A 24,828-nucleotide genomic window follows, 5' to 3' on the forward strand; every position below is an offset into this window, starting at 1 on the left:
ACACAAGGATTAGTAAGGAATTTAAAATTAGTTATAAATCTTAGTGAACAATGGTAAATAGTATCCAATGCAGACTCGAAGCATGCATATAGATAACATCACCGCAGTCCAATATTGACATAAATGTTGCATCAACCAGCTTCTTTTTAGCATCAAAAGAAAGGCAGTTTTTACTTCTAAAATAGAAGCCAACAATCACTTTTAATTTTTTTGCTGAATGTGAGAACTAAAATAAAGTGTATCATTAATAAAATTATTTGTACTGAAATAAGTATTTGGATTGGGATGGTTTGCTCCATTTTGTGTCATCAGCAAAAAAAAAAAACATGCTGCACATGGATTTATGTAATTTAAATATTTCTTTAATGTTCTAAAAATAAGTCTAGCTCATGTCAATCCCTGTTTTCTGATTTAATAAACAAATAAATAAATAATAATAAAAAAAGATTCATGCAACGGTTGAGGTTTAAAGAGCAGATTTTAATTGATTTAAAACATTTTCAAGAATGATTTTCATTTTGCTAAAATGAATAGCAATCTTTGAAAGGGCAGATTGTCATGTCTTTTTACAATACTGGCAAAATCATTGATTCATTCATTTTCTTGTCGGCTTAGTCCTTTTATCAATCCGGGGTCGCCACAGCGGAATGAACCGGCGACTTATCCAGCACATTTTTATGCAGCGGATGCCCTTCCAGCGGCAACACTGGCAAAATCAGTTATTACATATTATTAGTTACCTTTTAACATCTTTTGATATGCTTTTTCACGAAAATATTTAGTTTTATGATTGCTTTTACTGATTAAATATCGCTTAAAAATCACTGCCTATTCTGTTTAACAACAGAACTGAATTGCCTATTGAACACACAGTTCACTTGCCCCAAAATAGCATTGTTTTTAATGATACTCTTAGCACATCCTTGTGTTGTTCCTGTTGTTAGATGAAAATTTAAGTGAAACTAATACCCTCAATGTATTAATGTTTGTCAGGCCAATGATATTAAATTTCTGTTGCATATATGTTGTTGTTGACAGTGGGTGTTGACTCGAATTTTAAGAATCTTAATAATTTTAAGAAAGAGCTGTTCTTTAATTGAAGGAAAAAGGGTCACCTATGTTTCTGACAGTCTAAAGATGATTAACTTTCTCATTCATTTTTTAAAATTTAAATTTCATTTAATTATTACAATTTACTTATTTAATTTTTATTGCTAAGTAAAAGTAAAAAATGCTGTTTTACTAAACAAACTTTAGGCTTTATAAGACTATTATATTATTTTTATGTAATTTTATGTATGTATGCCCTAATAATTTAATGCATTTATCAATTTTAAAACATCGATGTTCAATAATACAGTGTGCTACAGTTTAGTTGTAGTGCAATTACAAAACAGTTAAAGAAGGTTATATCTTAGAAAAACCTACTAAAATACTGTAGTAAAATCCAAGATGTTGTGGAGATGAGTGTATGAAGCGGAGTGGCGTGATATACATTCAGATATACACCAAACTTACACTCCTTCCTTAGCATTTAAAAGTGAAGTGAGGTGGAGGAATAGAAAGAGTAGATCAGAGACGAGTGTAACAGTGTGTTACAGTTTTCTTTTTTTGCAATTACAAAATAGTTAAAGAAGGTTGTATCTTATAGAAAAACCTACCAAGATACTATAGTACAACCCAAGGTAGCCTACATGGTATGTTATAAGTAGGAAATAAGTGTATGGAGGGGTGTGGCGAGATGTACATTCAGACATACAGCAAATATTTGCGCTCACACACCTTCAACATTAGCATTTAAAAGTAAAGTGAGGCGGAGGAATCGAATGAGTGGATCAGAGACGAGTGTGAAGGGGGAGCGGCGTTAATGCAGCATTTTTGATCTTCATTTAATAATTGAATAATAATCTCCCTGGAGAAGTGACCTAGAACCGAGGAGCAGAAATTGATATTCATTTGCTCGTCTAAATACTGACACCTGCTGGTCAGGCATTATTATTGCAGCCATCCGTCAAGGACAGTCCGTTGCTCTCCATCCATCCGCTCTGTTGCCACTGCTGTGTGACTTTGACAAACGAGTGCAGAAGGAAGGGACCACTGTTGGGTTTTGAATTCTGACACTTACAGTGCAACTTTTCCAGGCAGCAGTAAGAAATTTCCCACGTGAGCTGCGTTCACACTCAGCGCAAACGCTTTTTGATGCTCTTATACATTGCTTTACGCGCGATTTTCATTGACTGGTGAGACCCAGGAAGTTCGACGTTTCTGCCACGGATTAATATTTTTTAAAGGCAATTGAAATGTTTTATCGTACAAAATGAATTCTGACTCACTTTTGCGAGTTTATGTCACACAATTGGCTTCACAGTTCACAGTTCCCTTTTTACCTCATTCTAAATTTTTGTTCAAGGGCTAGTTTACGCTGGTAAAACGCTGGTTAATCAAACAATAAAACATACATTTATAGATAATTTAAATTTAAATTTTTCTTAGTCGCTTTGGTGCATTTCTCACAACACCAGTGCATTTCTGCACAACAGTTAATGCATTTCTCAAAACAATTAGTGCAAGCTGCAAAACTGATAACCTGCAAAAGCGCGTCACATGCTCAAAATGGATAGTTCATTCCTCAAAAGCAAGTATTCATGTCAATCAAAGTGTCAGTATCATCAAAATGAAGAGTCCTGACACCATTGTTTATGAACAAGATAGTCAAATGGCTTAGTCATGTTTTCATTATGACAGTTTACTCTGTGCATTTTTTCAATGCAAAAAAGTCAGATTTTGGTGACACTTGCTGAAAATGCTCAAGACAGCGCTATATACTATTTGCACAGCCATTTGAAAACTACAGTAAAGTTGGACATCACTGCATTTAGTGAAGTATCTGAGAACAAGACACTGAATATGTATGTTTCACATTTTTACTCTGCATTTGCTCTTTACAATCCTAATTTATTCACAGCATTGTGCAAAAGAATAAACACACCCTTATTTACCACAAACATAAACTCCCTTTGGGTTGAACTGTGCACAACTGTAAACAATATTGCAGTACATATCGGAACTGAACCTGCAACATACACAGGTCTGTAAATCATTCATCAAATTGTTCAATTTTAAAGACATTTTTAGGAAAATACAGTTTGAAATTTTTTTTATAAAGTTTGCTTGACCGATTTTGACATAAGTTCAACATTTTTGCATGTAATGACTCAAGTAATGAAATGAGGACTGTTAGTTTTATATGGAATGACTATTCAGCATTTACAAGTTTAGTTCATTTTGACTGAGGTATACTAGGAGACAGGAGGTATACTAGGAGCTTCAGGAGGTATACTTTTTGGGGGGTTGGGGGGAGATATTGACTTCCAGTGTATTTTTTTTCTATATTGATGTCAATGGCTGCTTTTTTCCAGCATTCTTCAGAATATTGTGTTTTGAGTTAACCAGAAGTAAAAAAAAAAATGTTAAAAGTTTAGAACCACTTGAGCATGAGTAGCCTAAATAATGAGGAATTTACTATTTTTGTTAAACTGTGATTGACACTTTGAAATCAGAGGATAAAATATCAGTATTGAGTAAAATACAGTCATAATTGTGAGAAATAAGGTAATTCCTGGGGGCAAAAATGTGATTTTTAATTTTACAACTGTCAGGTTTGGTTTAATTCAAACTAACTCTTAATGCCCTGTCAATGCTGCCAACTGAACTTAGTTTTTACACTAATTTTTACATTGATTCAAAAAGGGGTTCAAGCCGTTACATTATTTTTGTTCCATTCATTTTCACAAGGAAGTATTTCTAAACAGACTAAAATTTATCACATATCTCAATGGAGCAGTGGCGCAGTATGTAGTGCTGTCGCCTCACAGCAAGAAGGTCGTGGGGTCGTTGGTTCGAGCCTTGGCTCAGTTGATGTTTCTGTGTGGCGTTTGCATGTTCTCCCTGCCTTCGCGTGGGTTTCCTCTGGGTGCTCCGGTCCCCCCCCCCCAGTCCAAAGACGTGCAGTACAGGTGAATTGGGTAGGCTAAATTGTCCATAGTGTGTGTGGATGCCATCCCAGAGATAGGTTACAGTTGGAAGGGCATCTGCTGCGTAAAAACTTGCTGGATAAGTTGGCGGTTCATTCCGCTGTGGCGACCCTGGATTAATGAAGGGACTAAGGCGACAAGAAAATGAATGAATGAATGACACATCTCATTGGTGAGAAAAACACTGGTTTATGGTCCTGGATTTTACTCATGAGCTTTGTGCGCTCATTGCGTCTGTGTTGTTTTGTTTTTTCATTTGCACATCCTGTCATCCAAATGAAAACATACTGTAGGTCAATTAAGGACAAAGGCTTACTGGTGGATTGATTGCCAATGTAAGCTATGCTTGTTCCTGAGAATTTGTGAAAATCAACATAATTTTTTTTGTCTGGACAAAAGCGTTTAAATAAATCAAACTAGAACATGCAGCTTTGAATTGCTAGATAAGTAAGTAAGCTCTTTCAATTCACTTCTGATTCATTTGCCTATGGGGAAATAACTAGGAATAGAAATTACTTGTAAACAGTCAAACTATTTGTTCTACAAACATATTTAATGACTAAACATGATGTTAATGCTGTTAATTTAAAAATAGTATTTAACATATTTAAACAGTATTTAACATACTAAACAGTATTTAACATACTAAACATATTTAATGACTATAAAAATAATAAGATAATAAGAAATTATAATAATACTAAAAAATAAATAATAATAAAAAAATAATAAGACAATAAGAGAATACCAGTTTGCAATATCAAGCGGCATAACAAGCTTTCTAATGGCTAAAAAAATCTATGGAAATGAGTGACACTAGAAATCTCCAAGCCAATAAAGTTCCAATGACTGGGCTCGCTCTTGTGTGAAGAATAAGGTCGATATCTAGCACTTCTGTTTTTTTTTTTTCTTCTCAGAACTGTGAATTTATGTTTCAAAACTCTTGAGTTAGTGTCTAAGTTTGTAAACTGAGCAGTGTTTTAGCATCGGGCAAATTTAGACTGTTGTTTTGGGTAGTTGTTTAGTCTCTGGGCTCAACCAAGGTCATCACCCTGCCATGCACCAGTACATGTTCCAGTCGAGGGAGATCGTACACAACCCCACAAGAGTTGTGAGGGGGAAAAAGTAGAGCTAAAAAGTCACAATTACTTTTTATTTATTTATTTATTTATTTTCGTGCTGTGGCGGAAATGGGCTTCTATACAATACAACTGTGCATTGGAGCGGTTTAACAATATATTACTTGGGTCCCAACACAGCCATCAGTCGTCTCTCCTCCTTCACGCTCACCTTCAGTCAGTCCCTCAGGCCCGAGGGAGTTTCCTCCAAATGCAAATGTCTGCTACAAGCTTGTTCTGATTCTCCAGAACTCCACATGAAGAAAATGCATCCATCATCATGTGAAAACTTACTTGTCCTCCTTTTAACCTTGCGAGTTTCGTGTATGATGATTTTCAAAATACCCTCTTGACCACCTCTTAACATTATACTCTAACTGTAGCTAGATGAATAATCTAAACAGTGAACGGGTTAGATCACTGGATTCGTTTCCTTTACAAGGGGTCACAGGGTCTGTACGGGAGCCGTTTTTGTGTTGCATTTTGTAGGATTGTGAAATCAGCTGAACCGACCTCTTGCCTTTTGAAATTAGAGATGCTTCACTGCCTCAAAATGTGAGGGCATGTGTAGTTGTTGTTTTACATTCAAGCTTGGCTGTTGCAAAATGCGAGTGATTCTTCTAAACTTTATTTATGTTTTCTGTCACATCACATGCATGGTTAACAATTTCCTGTAGAAACTACAGCAGAGAACTGGCAACAGTTTGCCTGTAACTTACTATAAAATCAATTACAGCAAAATACTGTTTTTAAATGAACAGCATTAACATCTTGCTCTATATGTATTTACAGTACTGTATATCTTTACTGTATAATATACTGTAATTTTCACAATGCAACTTTACAATACAGTTCTCTCCTTCAGTAAAATACAGTTCATATTACAGTTTAATACTGTGTAATTTACAAGAAACTTTAACAGTGTGGTCATTAAAGGTATAGTTCATCTAAAAAAAATTATTCTGTCTTAATTTATTCACTATTAAGTTGTTTCAAACCTTAATGAGTTTCTTTCTTTTTTTAAAAACAAAATAAGATATTTTGAAGAAAGCAATAATGTAATTTTATTTATTTTTATTAATAAAATTGTAATTATTAATTAAAGGTGTATAAATTATACATTTTATTTATTAATTGGGAATTAATAAATTACAATCCAGTTATACTTTATCCGATCCATTTTATGAGAAACTGCATTAAATGTTTACACTTAAAAAAATTAGTAAATAATTTGTAGTAAAATAATTGCAGATAACTTTGAAGATTGTTGACTAGTTGTTACAGAGATACCAGAAATACACTTTATTAATATGTCATGCATCTGTCAAACATTTGTGTATTCATTTTCAAGTTAATTAGGTAAAGGTTTGTATTTATTCTTAGCTTATTTAATAATAATAATAATAAATAATAATAATAATAACAACAACAACAACAACAACAACAACAATAATAATAATAATGATAATGATAATGACAATAATGTAGTGTATTTTTCTCTGTCATCAGACTTCGTAAGGAGGGCTACACGTTGCAGGTGAATGTCAACGACTATCTGGACATCTACTGTCCTCACTACAACAGCAGTCAGAGGGGCATCGCGGAACAGTATGTGCTCTACATGGTCAGTTATCGCGGTTACCGGACCTGTGACCCACAGCTGGGCTTCAAGCGCTGGGAGTGTAACCGTCCTCACGCCCCTCATGCTCCCATCAAATTCTCAGAGAAGTTCCAGCGCTACAGCGCCTTCTCGCTCGGCTACGAGTTTCACGTTGGCCAGGAGTATTATTATATCTGTGAGTATATACACTCTGCTGCAAATATACTGTATCACAGCTATTGTGCATTATTGCATTCAAGAAGGTCAACTTATCAAGGATAAATTTGTATAAAAATAATAGAATAATATTTTCTGCTTCTGGTTTTTTTAATTGTGTTCACTACATTATCATAACAGTTATATGCTTCCGAGTTTCATAATGCAAAGGTACTATTTCTATATATAATCTTCCACTAATGATGTGTATATTTTTGTCTAATTTGATTATAATGAATATATATATATATATATATATATATATATATATATATATATATATATATATATATCACTGAAAAAAGTGTTGCATGCAGAACTGTTGCAAACAATTTATTTGTGTTGAATTTAAACAAACAAATTAAATTGAATAATGTTCAACTTAATTTGTTTGTTTAAATTCAACACAATTAAATTGTTTACAATCACTTAACGTAAAAAAATTTGTAAATCTTAGGAATCATCTTTGAATAATTTTTTTCAGTGTATATATATATATATATATATATATATATATATATATATATATATATATATATATATATATATATATATATATATATAGAATGGTTATTATTATTGAATATTTATTTAAACATGAATTTAAGTAAAATCAAATTATTAAAGTTATATTAAAAGTATTACTATTTTTTTTTTGTTGAAATTTGTATTTATTATTATTATTATTATTATTATTATTATTAGATATGCATTTAAAAATATGTATTTATTTAGTCATTCATTTTCTTGTTGGCTTAGTCCCTTTATTAATCCGGGGACGCCAAAGCGGAATGAACCGCCAACTTTTCCAGCACATGTTTTGCGCAGTGGATGTCCTTCCAGCTGCAACCCTTCTCTGGGAAACATCCATACACACTCATTTACAATCATACACCACAGACAATTTAGCTTACCCAATTCACCTGTACCACATGTCTTTGGACTGTGGGGGAAGCAGGGGCACCGGTTAAATTATTAAAATAATATAAAAAGTATTAAAATATTTTCCTATATTTATAGGATTTGTGGTGAAATTAATTACTGTGAAATTAATTAATTATGAAATTAATGAACTCTTTTTTGTTCTTGTCATTTATTTGTAGTTTGATTTTATTATTCGCCTGTATGACACTCCCTATTTTTGAATGGTTTGAATATGAATTACTACATCTGTATACATCTGTATCTCCTTGCTAACACTATGCACTACTTAATTGATAGGAACTTTAATTTTAAAATACAATAGTACAAGCTCCCTTTTAGACACTAGACACTCCTATTGTTATTTCTAGAAGCACCATATAGCAGAATATCACAGTCCTAGAAGATAAGCCGTATTTGTGATGTGTGACAAATGATTGACATTTGCTGTTCTTTTTTTTTACTTTAGCCACACCCACTCATCACCACGGCCGGAGCTGCCTGAGATTAAGAGTGTACGTCTGCTGCTCAACAGGTATCGACCTCTATCCCTCCATCTGTCCATCCATCCATCACTCCATCATACTCCCATCCATCATCTCATCATTTCAACCAGCCATCCTATTTTTCAGTGAATTGATCCAGCCGTCCGCCTATTTATGAAGTGCACTCAGTCTGTGTTTCTTTAACTCTACTCTCCGTCTTTCCGAGGATTAAATCAATCTGTTTGCGCAGAAAGCACACTCTCCTGTTCTCCTTCCCCTCTTGGTTTCATGTCTTAATGTTGTTGTTTGGCACTGCAGAGATTCTCAGCCAGGTGTACGTGTCGCTCTGAATGTACTTGGAAAGTTTCCAATTTTGTTTTTGTTAAGCCCTACTCTGCCATTTAAAAGTTTGGAGTCGGAAAGGTGTTTTTTAAAGACTTTAAAGAGGGGCATGTCTGATGACATGAGAAATCACATTTGCCAAATTGTTTTCCACATTAGAGGTCATTTTTTTTCATTTATGCATCTTCCAACATAGTTAAAACCCTTTGTCTCATTATAAAGAAAGCATCTATTTAAAAGGGTCATGGACTGCCTTTTTTCTGCCTTTTTGCACAGTTTTCTGAGATCCACTTATAATGTTATCAAGATTTGTTTTACAATCAAGCGCATCATAATTTAGTAGTAATAGGCTATTTCCTGCCCTGTTTTAACCCCCTCATCAGAACATACTGTGAATATATGTGGCAGATTATAGATTTTAAAGTATATGCACACTGCTATGGATTAGCAAATAGTTTTGTAAATTTAAAAATGTTTGTAGGACTGCATTTTAGGGGGGTATAATCAATTTTATTTCACGGTATGAGTCATTTTATTTCATGGTAATCATAAATTTTGTGATATAGTTATTTAAATAGGTTGTTATTGCAGAAAATTGAATTACAGGTTATATTATCTAAATGCTTCAGAAATTAAGATAGTTTTTTTACTCGTTCAATATACCTGTTGTAGAGATGCACATATTTTCACCAATATTTGAGAAGTTCAGATGCTGTGAGACCATCTTAAAATGTCATCTAAACTTAGCATTTTCCTCTTAGATTTTTTTCCTCAGCCTTCCATTATCATTTTTATGACTTATATTGTCGTTTTTTTAATTATAATTTTTTCTCATCCTCCTAGCTTTATGAACAGTTATTTTAGTTCAAACTAAAATTACTGAACCTATACAGAGGACATAGATATATACACTAGATATCGCATACGGGCCCTGAGCATGCATCAATAACGCCACCACATTTGTACAGTGCTCTCAGGTCAAATGTCATTCAACCGGACTAGTCAACATAAAGCTAATTTGGGGACTTTAAAGACTGGACTTTAGCACTGTGTACGGGTGTAGTAACGAGCAAACAAAGAAAACAAAGCACAAACGCAGAACATTTCATAGATAAGATTTCGTTTTTTGTATGTTACGAACTTTTGTGCTAAACAAGTATTGATGATAATACTGTCACTTACTGCACTGACCATAAGTAGGACTGACTCACTAAATACTAAGCTTATGCTAGTTTTGTTAAATAAAATAAGCGAACAATGTAAATGAAATATGACAAGATGCTGCAGTGCTTGAAACTTGTAATATTGTCTTAATATTGTTAAGTGAACGAGACATAATGGAGATTCATTCACAAATGACTCGCTGAAAATGAAAATGAAATGAATGATAGGCTTCTTTATAACACTAGGTCATGTCATTCACCAGTGAGTAAACTTTATAGTACTATAATTCCAAACTTAAAAACCTTTTGAAAAACTACTATCTAGCACGTTTTCAGTTGTGTAGCAAGCAAAACTTCTCCTAATGTGCAATAATTCATGCATGGTGACCACGTGTTTGGCTTTGAAGACATCTATACGAACACAAGCACTTTGTCCAACCTAAGCATAGTTGTTGAAAGGATGGCGGGGTAGTGGAATAACAGAAAAAAGGAGTGCTGAAAACAGAAATATCCTGTCATCCACATCACTTTTTACATTACACTTACCTAGACAACATCCAACACTTTAACTCACTGCTGCTGACTTGTATTTAAACAGCCTTTCACCTCATTTTACTCTTAAACACCTATTGAATGCTTGAGTCTATTCAACTGACTATATTTTAATTAAATTACATTATTGATGCTGTAAAAGATACCTTTTGAAATTAAAAAAATAATCACATAAATCTTTCGTTTGATGTTTTTCAGTGGCTGAACTACACTTCTGTGCATATAGCCCATTCGTAAAAGAACACTTTGCATGACATATCTGTCTATGCGCATAGGGTGCACAGATATACAAATCTACATTTGTTGTAAGACAGTTTGGGCTACCTATCGTAATTTTAGCCTAAAATTTTTAATTGGACAAACATTTTTTTTGGCCTTTGCTTTAACCAGAATATAAAAATACACATTCTTCAGTATATCTTCTTGCGTGTTTAACAGAACACACAAACTTAAATCGGTTTGGAACAAGTCAAGGGGAAATAAAGCATAATTTAAACTGACACTTCTTGCTAAAATTTGCACTCTGTTTTTGTAAACATTTTGTTGTGATGTAATCGACTAGTTAAGTGGCTACAGCGCTTAACAGAGTTTACTTTAAAAGGTTGTGTATTCGGATGAGTACACTTTGGCTTATAGACTGTTTAGGTATAAAACCCACACAATCGCTATAAACCATTCTCTCGTTCCTCCTCTGTCATTTCCTCTCTCTCTCTTTCTGTCTTGTTTCCAGGTGCTGTCAGGATTCATGTTCTCCCTCAGTCAGTTTGCTGGCACTGAGTGTTATTTTAACCCCTCACCCTCTCTTTCTGTCAGCGCTCATGTTCATTAATAATCTCCCAGCTCAGTCAATGTCTGAGAGAGGCAAAAGAGAGCATACTGTGTGCTGTCTTAACCTCTGCCCTCTTGCTCAGTCTCAGAGTTCTCGTGTCAAGATGAATCTGTTAGTCCCGCTCAGTCGAGTCTGAACTCCAGAGCCTCCGGTTCAAAGGGCTGAAGCAGGACTGATGTGTTTATAAGCAAAACTACATACTAATGAGATGATGAGGTTAGATTATGCCATAGGTTAGAGAGAATTCATTTTCAATGATGGGGGACATTTAAGACCAAAGGTGCATCCAAAAACCGCACACTGGTTAAATAGGCACTACATTTCAATTTATGAACCTATTTCACGACGATGTATGAATCGAATCTGGATGTACTAGGTTGTCATCATCACTTAATATGACCTATCAATGTCAGCTGGTACCTTTTTTTTCGATCAGAAATTTTTTTAAATATATTTCCCAAATGATGTTTAACAGAGCAAAGAAGTTTTCACAGTATTTCCGATAATATTTTTCTACTGGAGAAACTCTTATTTGTTTTATTGTGGCTAAAATAAAAACATTTTTTAATCTTTTCAATATTAAATATTATTAGCTACCTAAAGCATTTTTCTTTTGACTATAGAACAAACCACCGTTAAACAATGATATGTCTGGTTACGCTAACTTGCCTAATTAACCAAATAAACCAATTTAGGTCTTTAAACTGTCCTTTAGGCTGAATATTAGTGTCTTGAAAAATATCTATAAAATATTACTTACTGTCATCATGGCAAAGATAAAAGAAATTAGTTATTACTAGAAATTAGTTATAGAAATGTTGAAAAAAAACGTTTCATTCCATTAAACAGTAATTGAGGAAAAATATACAGGGGGCTAGTAATTCTAAAAATTGAATTGTTGTTTGTTTAGCTGACTTGATATATGTTTTCTGGCTCTTATTAGAGAAACATTGATTATTTAAGTTTGCCTGTATAACAACTGCTTTTTTTCTTCGGAATATTTAAAAAAGCATCTTCAATGAAAAACTTCATTTTAAATCAATAGAACATTTAAAAATTCTAAATATATTTTTTCTCCCATTTCTGTATAGAAATTCCACTACAAATTACTATTTTTTTTTTTAATTTACCCTTTCTCTGTAGTAAATTTTATAATTCATTATAAAAAATGTTTTTTTCTGCACTCAAAAATTTACTTTTGCTATTTGTGCAATTATTTATTTAAAATATTTTGAAATACCACAACTCTAAAGTTGTTATTGGGACAGCCTAATTGTTTTTTAATAAATCCACCTAAATTTGTAAAAAAAATGGGAAGTTTTAATTAATTTGTGAAAAACAGTAAATTTAATCGATTTGTGTTGGGACAACATGAAGCAATTGTGTGGAACCAAGCAAAAGTGTATGCTGAAAAGTATTTTTGTGTACGCAGATATTTTATATTCAAATGTGTTGGATTTTACAATGAATAGCTAAAATAAGTGTTGCTTTTTATTTGTTTTACATCAGATTTACAGACAATCATTATCAGAAAACAAATGACAGACAAAAGAAAATTGAACTGATATCCCTAAAAAAATGCTTGCAAATTTCTGTAAGCACACTATACCCTAGTAAACCCCATAGAAGTTGTTGGACAGCAGGTCAACTAGCAGACCAATGAATCATTTTCTTCTCAACCCATTTCTATACTGAATGTAGCCTGAACACCAACACACCCCCCACCCAGCACTGCTAAATAACCTGGAGGAGCTTACAAATAAATTCACCTGTCCTCTAAGAGCCTGTATAAGATCCTTGAGAGACTCTGTGTTCTGATTCTCCTTTCATGTCTTCCAGCATCTGATTCAGATGATGAGCCACAGCCTACAGAGCCAGACTACACTCTGAGACCTAACATCAAAATCGACGACCTCGGTGAGTTACACACACACAGCAGACGGACCACACTGACACTTAAACACATGCAGATAAATCACTGACCAAGTTGACATTTACACGCAAAATCTCTGTGCCATCTCAGCATGCTTGCTCATAAATCATGTGTGTACTTGTAAGAGCGTTTATTGTTATAAGCCAACCGCAAAATGAAAATTTGGTGATCATTTTCTCATCTTTTCCAAGACACATAAGACTTTCATTCATCTTCAGAATACCAATAAAGATATTTTTAATGAAGCCAAAGTTCAAAGAAAGTTGATTCTCTCAAAAAGAGATCAAAAAGTACATCCTTATCAATTGAATAGTTAAATTCATTCTTCCGTAAAGACAAGATCCCATTATAAGATGCACAGATTTGGTGTATGCTTTTATTCAGATATAAAAAATACACAAGCAAAAATAGGAACACCTGCATTGTTTTTTTTCAGAAGCTTAAATATGTCAGACGACATGCATCAATGAACCCCATTGGTTCTCACGTGTCACGCAAGCATGTTTGAGCTTGTATGACAAACGCTGTCAACGTTGTTTGATGATCAATGTTTATAGTTAAATTAAGGATGCCAGCACTTAATCAATGATTGAATTCATTGTTCATGATCCTATAAATCACAAGTGTAAAAACTCAAGACCTTGCCTGTCTATCTCTGTATGGGCGGCTTTTTTGCAGAAGTCAGTTTGCTCAGTAGCTCACCTAGTACGGTGCTTGACGAAGGATGTTTTAAGAAACCAGGTAAAAAAGCAAAGTGAAATCGAGGTCAAACAATGTAGACGCAATACATTTTTCTTATTTGCTTTTAAAAACACTATTGGTTTGTTTACAAAATAAAATTCATACATGCACTGCACAATATACATTTACAAAATCTAATTTGTAAATTTTTAAACACACAATTTGTGAATTGACAAGTAAAAATAAAAAAAAAATTAGGCAAATGAATTGGATTTGTGTATTTGTGAACTGTTCACATTTATGTATTTCTTTTGTTTTTTAATGGTATTTTGAATTTACCAATTGTATGTGTATTTATGAATCATGTTTTGAATTTATGAATTAGATTTGAGTATTTTTGGATCGTGTTTTGATTTTACGAATTGGATTTGTGTATTTTTAAATCGTGTTTTAAATTTACTGATAAGATTTGTGAATTTTTGAATCGTGTTTTGAATTTACGAATTAGATTTGTGAATTTTTTAATCGTCTTTGGAATTTACAAATTGGATTTGTTAATTTTTTAATCGTGTATTGAATTAATGAATTGGATTTGTGTATTTTTGAATCGTGTTTTGAATTTACAAATTAGATTTGTCAATTTTTGAATCGTCTTTTGTTTTTACGAATTAGATATGTGTTTTTTTGAATCGTCTTTTGAATTAACGAATTGGATTTGTGAATTTGTAAATCATGTTTTATATTTACAAATTAGATTTGTTAATTTTTTAATCGTGTTTTGAATTCATGAATTAGCATTGTGGCAAAGCAGTGGCGCAGTAAGTAGTGCTGTCGCCTCACAGCAAGAAGGTAGCTGGGTCATCCGCTTCGTAAAATGTTGCTGGATAAGTTGGCGGTTCATTTCGCTGTGGCGACCCCAGATTAAGAAAGGGACTAAGCCGTCTAGAAAAAGAATGAATGAATCGACATTGTGAATTTTTGAATAGAATTTTAAATTTATGAATTAAATTTGTGTATTTTTAAATCGTGTTTTGTATTTACGAATTGGATGTTGTGGATGTATGAATTTTATTTTGTAAATGTATTATTTTTGAGTTAATCGTGAGGTTATTTACATGAGAAGGACATGTAGATTGTGCGTATGAGAAAATGTAGACCAGTAATTTATTTGAGACTTACAAAAAGGTACACAGGGACCTCTAGAGTATTTGTCAATACAAGGTTTGACAAAACATTGTCGTAGTGTCGTATTTCATGGTTCACAAAGCCATATCCCTTGGCATGTATTCCCAATGAGCCTGGGTTGCATTTCTTTTGCGTTTTCAACATGAAGGTGAGTAAAATATGGCAGAATTTTCATTTTGAACAGAACCAAACCTAAATGTAATAAAAATCTGATGATGAGATCTGCTTTAATTATCTTTTTCTGTGCATGCGGGTATAAAGCAAACACACACAGCCGTTTTGTGCTAACACACATCTTATATAGGCAATGACTGACACTAATGAAGCCACGAGCTAAAAGGCAAACGGAGCGTGAGCTTGACTGTCTATAGTTAGCATGATTAGCGCTGAGGCTATAGTGTTGGGGCTGATTAGCAGTGGCAGAACTAGCCCTCCGGTTTCCAGTCTTCCTTACCGTGACTGTAACCTGACTCAAGGACAGCGACGAGTTCACCATTTAAATGAGAGGAATTGATTTGACTTCAAGTGTTTTTAAGGAATAAAGAAGCATTGATCTGTTCATGTTTTTTTTTTTTCGTTTCTTTGTTTTCCAAGCCTGTGTTTTGAAACAGATGGATGTGGATGTGTTTTGGGTCGTCTCTGGGTCGGTGCCACACAATGATTTCCAATAAAGTGGAATGTGAGTAGCGGCGTTAAGTTTTCAGATGGGTCGGAGAGGGGAAAAGAGCGACCGCAGGAAGCCAGACGGGACTCACAGCTCCATACCTCTGTGCCTTATAGACCAAAGGAACACCAGTGTCCTACCCACTGCTGTCCCCTTAGTGTAGAGTGTAGGAGAATTAATCATACTAACTATATACTATAAATACTGATTTAAGCTCATTTAACAAACATTGACCTTTAGAATACTGAAAGTGCTTTTACATTTACAGAAAAACTACATATGCACTAATTTATTTAAATAAAAACTGTTCAGATGAAGGAATATGGTCTTGTTACTATTAGAGAGATTTGCCATTAAATTTATTTGCAATAACTATTATTTTTCACAATAAATGCCATTTATGTTCTGTTAAACTGATAAAAAGTATTTCTAGGTTTCAAATAATAAAAACCTTTAATTTTGATTAAATTGATTTTTAATTCAAAATTATGTCTATAATAAGTTTATTTGTAAATTCCCAAAAAATTGTGTGTTTTTACAATAAATTGCAATTTTAATTTCTTTTCAACTAAAGACAGAAAAAACATGTAATGTAATATTAAGTTTTTTTTTTTTTTGTATTTCAACATTAAATGTTCATTAATATTTCAGTTTAACTTTTAATACTGTTATTTTATTATAATGATATTCTTATAATTAATAGCTGTTTTGTTATAATAATTTGTGAAATTTCCTTGCAGTAATAACAAACTATTTCTATGAATGTTTTCTTTTCATGCATCGTTTATTTATGCATAAATAACACAAGTACCAACATATAGTTTTACTATCTGACACTGAACTTTTACAAGCAAAAGAAAAAATAAACACAAAATGGCCACACAGTAAAGTGCAAGTGTTTTTAAATATTTAAGAAATATTCTAAAGTACATGTCAGTTATTCTGAAGTCATTATGAAGATGCATTCTCATTTGAAGGATTCTTAAAACCAATTCTATAAATCTGTTGGAGCAGTTTGTTCCATTAAGGGCAGTAAGTTTTACTAGCATCACATTTTATATTATCACAGGGCAATTCGCACAAACAAGCAATCTGGAATACAGGTGCAGTAATAAACACAGGAAACTTTTATTTGGCCTTTGGGGAATAACAGAGAATGATGTGTGTGTCATTGTGCTCATACTATTCTTTTTTATGGGCTTTTATAATGAAAACAAAGCATTTTCTGCTTCAACTGAGCAATAGTTAAAACATTGCTTAATGAAATCAATATCCCAAACTTACACCGAACAATACTTTGAGACCACTATACAATTCTCAATTTCTCTGGATTTACTAAATTTATCAGAGATAGGTTTGTTTGAGTAAAATGTTTTTATCTGTTGTGATTAAAACTCAGGGATGTTTCCCTAAATATTGATTGTCTATATTACTGAAATTAAAACATTAGTATTGTGTTGTCTAAAAATAAATTGATTGTGAAAGAAATATAAAATAAATATATATATATTTTTTTAATGACAAGAAAGAAACGAAAATTTCTTATAATTTTATTATTATTAAAAAAAAAGGTAAATCCAGAGAAACTGATAATTGTGTTAAGCTATTATTGTAAAGAAAAGCATTACGAGTAAGTTAACAGTAACTTAATTTTTCTAGTTTTCATAACTTTATTTTTGTAGTTTCCCCAACTTAATTTTTCTGGTTCTCTTAACTTAATTTTTGTCCAATCACCTTAACTTAATTTTTCAAGTTACCCAAACCTTCGTTTCAGAAATATTCCAACATTTTTTTTCTTGCTACTGCAACTGAATTTTTCTAGTTGGCCTAACTTATTTTTCGCGTTCTTATAACCTGATTTTTTGCATGCTATCCCAACTCTAGTTTTCTAGTTGCCCCAACTCATTATTTCTAGATACTGCAACGTATTTGTTCCTGTTCTCGTAACTTAATTTTTCTAGTTACTGTATCTGATTTGATAAACTAGAATATTGATACTGTTGTAGAAATTAACATTAATTTACAGTAAAATATTTCATCAAAATAAGAACATTTACTAACCTTGAAATTGTTCCAAAACTTCAGTGGTTTTTTAAACACAAATAAAAATGTTTAAAGAATGATGAAAACCCATTGTGTCCAAAAAAAAAAAAAAAAATTACACAATTCATTGGCTGCTAGTTTACAAAATTATTCAAAATAGCTTTATTTCTTTAACCTTGATTAACGAATATCAGAAAATTGTTGTTCATTGTTATATTTTATTCATTCATTCATTTTCTTGTTGGCTTAGTCCCTTTATTAATCCGGGGTCGCCAAAGCGGAATGAACCGCCAACTTATCCAGCAAGTTTTTATGCAGCGGATGCCCTTCCAGTCGCAACCCATCTCTGGGAAACATCCACACACACATTCACACACACACTCATACACTACAGACAATTTAGCCTACCCAATTCACCTGTACCGCATGTCTTTGGACTGTGGGGGAAACCGGAGCACCGGAGTGGAAACCCACGCGAAGGCAAGGAGAACATGCAAACTCCACACAGAAACACCAACTGAGCCAAGGTTCGAACCAGCAACCCAGCGACCTTCTTGCTGTGAGGCGACAACACTACTGCCTCGCCCTGTTATATTTTATGATACCGTTTAAACCTCATGGAAAAGTGTCACTGTAATATTATCTAAGATACCATTAGCTAAGTAATCTAAGATTTGTTTTCCCGTTCTGGTCACTCATAGGACAGCTCGTCTAATTTCTCTGTAATACATTCTTCAAAAGAAAAAAAAAACACCTTTGTTGGATTGATCAGCTGACTGAGTCTAATGACTCGGAAAAACCAGCGTGCTTAGAGACATTCAAGAGCTTGAGTCTTTTGGCACGTAATACTGAATTCCAGCATGTAAACAACATGTTCCAAAACGCCCACACACTCCTTTCTCCTGCCTGGCACACAGAGACTTCTGTCAATCAAACTGTGTCATGCCAGGACGATTAAAAAAAAACTTTTGGGATGTCACACTAACATGAAAATGAAAACTACTGAAAAACATTTAAACAAATCTTTATGTGTGTGGAAATCTGCTTAATTCTCTGTGTTTCTCTGTGTGTGTTTGTGTGGGCTTACTTTATTATTAAAGAGCAAAGATTAATTGCGAGTAATTGCATACAACATAAAAGTTTTAAACAATATATTTTCATGTACTGTGTATTTATTATGTATAAATTATTGAAATATTAAGTATATGATACAATTAAATAAAGCTAATACAAATAATACTAATAAAAAAAACTATATTTTATTTTACATTCAATTAATCGTGATGAATCTTTGCCCAGCACTAATTGTGACATTTATTTTGCAAATTAAAAAAAAAAAAACATTAAAACTCATTGATATATACTGTTATAATACATATTTAGAAGTAATTCTGTCTGCTTAAAAGGTGATAAAAAGAAAATGATCACCCCAGATCTGTCTGGAAAAACTGTCTCATCTTTTGTCTGCATGTTGTAACATCATATTATTCTGTCAAAAACACACAGACACACTCGTGTGCGTGTCAGGAGATGTTTCGTTGGCAGCCTATTTGCGTCACACTGTTCCTTGTGACCTGTAAGGAAAGACTTGTGTTTATGAACTTGTCTATCACAGCATCCACGAACTGGAAGACACCTGCTCGCAGTCGCAGACAACAATAAACCGGTTCAGTTAGTTGCCCGTCTCCTCGAATGATGATGTAACAGGATTCCTCAGATCATTTGGGCACACCGGACACTCCTCTTTTTAGCTGATAATAGTTACATTTTAGTTTCTGTTGTGCTGACAATTAAGCCTGTCTACAAACACAGACACCTCCAGGACATACTAACCTGAGTCATGTGTTTTATTTTTAAATCCTTCCCGCAGGCCTCAGCTGGTCAGAGAGTTCTCTGTACCTCAGTGAGTCATGCAACTTTAGCCATTCACTGATTTTGATTTCGAGTTTGGAGTATCACATAAAAGAAAACATTCAATGGAAATATCAAGATGCACATAAATCCTAAACATGCATATGTGTTCAACCGAGTAGTAGGGATGTGTGATTTGGGGAAAATACCTAATTGCGATTTAAAAAAAAAAAAAATTTGACAGATTGAAATTGCGATTTGATTTAATTCAAGCTTTAAGCTAATTTTTATTTAATTTAAGCTTCAGCTCAATAATCTGTATGTCGTGGCAACAGTTCTGCAACTGCTCTTAAAAATTATCTGTTTTTGTTCGGTGTCTGTGACTTTGAAACCAAAATATTCCCATATTACCCATGTGCTGTTTTTCTTTGATATTAATTTGTCTATTAATGCTTCTGAAGCAGCAGACTCCATATTCCCACTTGTCAGCGCTTTCCGGTTTGTTTTCTTTTTTTAATGTGGGTGTAGTTTAGTTGTGCAATTCTGATTGGTGCTGAACGAAAATATGCTCACTCAATTGGCTAGTTATAAAACCCCGGTCAGATCACATGATTTCGGCACGATGTCCTTCACACAAAAAAGCTTTTCTTACTTAGATTTTTTGTCTTGTTTCTAGTCCAAATATCTAAAAGTTCTTAAACAAAAAGCACTCTCTAGACAAGAAAAACATATTGTCTTGTTTTGAGAAATAATATGACAAAATGAAGTGAGTCTTTCCTTAAATCAAGCAAAAAAATCTGCCAACGGGGTAAGCAAAATAATCTTATCACAAATTGAAAAACAAGATTATTTTGCTTACCCCGTTGGCAGATTATTTTGCTTGATTTAAGGAAAAAATCACTTCATTTTGGCATATTATTTCTTAAAACAAGACAATATGCTTTGCTAGTCTATTGATTTAAGAACTTTTAGATATTTGGACTAGAAACAAGACATAAAATCTAATTAAGAAAAGCATTTTTTGCAGTGTTGATGTAGGGTGTCGTGGGGATTCATAAGCGGCAAATGGGTGCCGTGACACAAGATTCAGCTTTTCTTCTCACGGCACCATTGCAAAAAATCTAGCATGTTTAATTTTTTAAGGCATGGTGGACTGGTTTTGAAGCACTTCACCTCAGATGTTATTCATTTTTTTTGTTTTACATATATAAATATATATTTTATATTTCAGCCTCTTGCGTTTAACTAATCACAACATTTCAAATTGTGATTCAATTTCGATTAATCGCACAGCCCTACTGAGCAGTATAAACATTTTATCTTTGGGAAATAAATGTTTAAATGTATTAAAAATGCTTAATAGAAATACAAAGATGTGCACACTTCTTTTTTTAAATGCACATAAAAATCATGGGCATGATAGGATGACATTAATTAGGACAAATCATTGGATTAACTACATTGCACATAATCTGAAATATTGTTTTGGTCATCCTAAAATCCCATCATTAGGGCCAGACAGAATCTGTGCTGACTTTTTTTGCTATTTCGTACAGAATTTTGTAATCTGCATATTTATGTGGAAATATTTTGGGAATATTGTAACTAAAAACTTAATATATGAAATAATAAAAAAAAAAACTTTCAAACTTTTATTTAATCTTTACAGTGCAAATCCAATTAGATCCACTCATATAGTAAACAAAGCAAGTCTTTCATATTATATCTATTAAAAGACTAAAAAAATTACTTTACAAACTGTACTATAAATACATCATTTAAACATTTTCATATTAGGCAATGATATAATTGAAATGTGATTAAAAACTGAATAAGTGAATAGTTCAGATGCAAAAGCCTTTAAACGCCAACAGAAATCTTCTAAAATGAGCATGTTTCTATTTTCTTACTGTGTATTTTCAGATATTTCACTGTTGTGGTGATGAATAGGTTATTTTCATTGCCTTTAAAGTGAAATAACAGCATTCAGGCAAAGGAAACTGAGAGAAATGCTCATTTTAAAAGAACATTTCAGATGGCATTTAGAGGTTTTAGCTGCTGAACTCTTCAAATATATCATGCATTTACACAAATAAATAAAGATGGGCTAAAAATCTGCGTTAATCTGCAGATTTCTGTGTGTGCAGATTTTTGTGTGGACCTACTCATAATGCATCATCAAAGTAGTTAGGTATTATTATTATTATGAGCCAGAATCTTGAATGGCTGCGCTCCCAAGTGGTCTCACTCCTCCAAAAGCCTCCTCGTTTTCAATGCATTTCGTGTTTTGTGGCGCAATAATTTATAATATTAAAAACCCACATTGAGCTCTCCTACCACAGCAAAGTCCATTGTTGTTTTTTGATATTTGGTGGCAGTTCATCAGGAAGTGACTATTTTGTTCTTTGTGATTGGAAAGGAAATGTTTTATTCACAAATGGTTTATGCAATATACCAGTTTTGTGCAAAAGTCTTATTTTAATCTGTAATTTTAATTGTTATCTTTGAATAGTTACTGTTTGTGTCGGTTGTCTCTCTGAGTACCAATTTTTTAACTGTTAAAAAAAATGGCTACAAGATTTCTCATTTTGCAAAACAATAAAACAATAGTTTTATTATTTATTAAGAGTAATCAATTTTAAGTAATATGATGTATTTATTTAGTTCTAGTTTCCCATCCAGTGATGATGTTTATTCTCTTGAACACATGGGATGGAAACCAAATGTTTCATTGAATATTTAGATTTTGCACATAAAATAAATGTGCAACTGTGGATAAAAAAAATAGCTAATGGTGTCTGGTCGTTTTTATTTGTGTGTGTCTCTTTCTAGATGACTATGATAATCCCGAGGTTCCCAAACTGGAGAAGAGCATCAGCGGCAGCAGTCCATCCAGAGACCGGCTTCTCCTAACAGTGGCTTCACTTCTCCTTATAGCCCTCTCTGTATCCTAGCATCAACCTCCGATATGCCACCATACCAACGAGGCCTTGAGGAGGGGGGAATGAAAGGTCCAGGGCCAATAAGTTTGAGTATTAAGACTCAGATTGGAAGAGGAAATAAAGCGAACACTTGATGCTGCAGGAGCTTACAGAGTGTCAAGCACCAGCCCACAATTCAACAGTGGATATCATGTCTTACAACAGCGACACACTTTGCATGTCGCTCAGACAATACTAATACACCATAATGAGAACTGTGCCATTTCAGTTACAATAGCGTGTGGATTGAGTGTGTGATGTGTATGTGTGTGTGTTGGTGTGTTTATATGTGTTTGTGTGGCGCCATGTGGATGGAGAAAATCTTTCCTTTGGTTTGAAGGCTTGATAACTCATTTTGGCCAAGTTTACAACTTGTATTAATCTGACCACAGGTGGATGGATCGAAATGCACGTGTAAATTGGATCTGTAATGTTGTCAGCTTCTCCACTTTTGACCACTTCTTGAGGTAGTTGAAAACGAATATGTTTAGATTGCTTTCATAGTGTGAATGCTTTAATGAACAAATCTGTGTAGAGGGAAACCTGGATTCTAAAATCTGTATCTGACTTGAATCGCTACTTTCCCAAACTTAACATGTATGGTTTAAAAAAAGAAAAGCTGACCCAACATAGACCTTATAGACAAACTCATAATTTTAAGGATAAAGTCTATGGCCCAATCCCAGTTCTACCCCTTAGCTCTTCCCCTTACCCCTACCACTCATTTTGTGCATTTCCGTGAAGGGGTAGGGATGTCTTAATTCTCTTTAGCTTGAAGGCGTAGGGCTAAGGGGTAGGGGTAGATAGCCCATTCAAACTGAGATTTTTCAGGACCACACTCGAAACCAAGAAAATTTCCCAGAATACACCAGCCACAACGGCTGCAAAGCTGCACCCGGAAATAAGGAGATCCTCAAATTAATATTTTTTTGTCATTATTACACAGTACAGTTACGAGCTTAGTGCCACATTAGATAGTTATGATAACATAATATTGTTGCTTTCAGTGATTTCCTGAAGATAAATACTAAAAAATAACACAACTGGAGTAACTACAGCAGTCGCCATCGTCTAATCTCATATGAAGCAAGAGATGACGATGACACATGATGACGTGTGCAGGTGTTGTCGTACTGGTTCATTTCTTAGGGGTAAATTTTGAAGCTCTTCCCTTTCACACTTGGTTTTAAGGGGGAAGGGGGAGGGTTACAAAAATAGAATAGGGATTGGTCCTATGTCTTACAATTTAGATTTTCTGACACAACACAGACTTTTTACATCAGAATTGTGAGATATAAAATAGCAATTATTTTACATTTTTACCTAATTACTCAAATATCTCACAATTCTGAGGAAAAGAAATAAGACTTTTCAGAATTTCAACTTGTTCCTTGATATTATATTTCACAATTTTGTTTAGAGGAAAACAAAATTAAAATGAAAAAAAAAAAAACTAAAATATCACTGTAATCTCATTACATCCTTAAACTTTTGTATCTTTCTGGTTCCATTTAAAAATCAAAGACAAAGACACTTATTTAAAATTTTTTGAAACCTGAGGCCACTAATACTGACACAAGGCTTGTCTGAGGCATTTGCTGAGGTTTTGTAGCCACACCTGTTTGGGTCTTAGGTTAGGGTGCTTTCACACTAGCACTTTTGGTATGCATCCGGATTTGTTTGATGTCAGAGTATGGTACGTTTAGCTAGTGTGAATATAAATGCAATCATACTAAATAACGACATTTCTTGTACCAACTGTACAACAAAGTTTAGTTGTGTCTGTGTATCACCTACCTTGGCAACAAACAAGACTGACCGGGTGCAAACAGTGATAATGTCTGCTTGTCTCCACTAAAAACAACTTTTACAGACATTGCATGATGTTCTGAACATTTTTAATGTAGTTTAATGGCAGATGGATGCAAGGGGTTCTCTGTATTTTGGTTTGGGTAACAAAAGCAAAAGATTCAGTAAAAGCAGAATGACCGTCATATGCGTATGTCTCCATTTTGCCACTTTGCTTACGTGGCCATCATCTAGAAACAGCTGTACACAGAATAGCAGCTTGATGATGCAAGCATACCGAGGTTTAGAAGGAGAAAGATGGTGTGAACACAAACCAGCCGAGAGGGTGGCAAAGAGGAACAATCAAACTTGGGTTCGGTCCACGCAATTGAACTAAGTGTGAAAGCACCCATAGACTTTAGGTTTCTGGTTGCAAGTGCAC

The 24,828-nt window shown here is 33.6% G+C and overlaps 1 protein-coding gene across 2 annotated transcripts in view; it reads left to right on the forward strand.

Annotated features, from left to right (window-relative positions):
* efna3b (ephrin-A3b) overlaps positions 1–23,438 on the forward strand; it is a 104,562-nt gene extending 81,124 nt beyond the window's left edge. The window contains exons 2-5 of one of the 2 annotated variants that reach the window (XR_015510204.1): positions 6,662–6,948; positions 8,359–8,424; positions 13,100–14,723; positions 18,074–18,502. Coding sequence is in view for 1 of the 2 variants with exons in the window: in NM_131854.3 (NP_571929.1) it covers positions 6,662–6,948; positions 8,359–8,424; positions 13,100–13,177; positions 22,450–22,571 (553 nt within the window). In the remaining variant the exon portion in view is untranslated. 2 annotated transcript variants of the gene reach the window in all.
* The last annotated feature ends 1,390 nt before the right edge of the window (positions 23,439–24,828 follow it).

This window comes from Danio rerio, chromosome 16 (assembly GCF_052040795.2).
Source record: "Danio rerio strain M-AB ecotype USA chromosome 16, GRCz13ab, whole genome shotgun sequence".
Classification (NCBI taxonomy): Eukaryota; Metazoa; Chordata; class Actinopteri; order Cypriniformes; family Danionidae; genus Danio; species Danio rerio.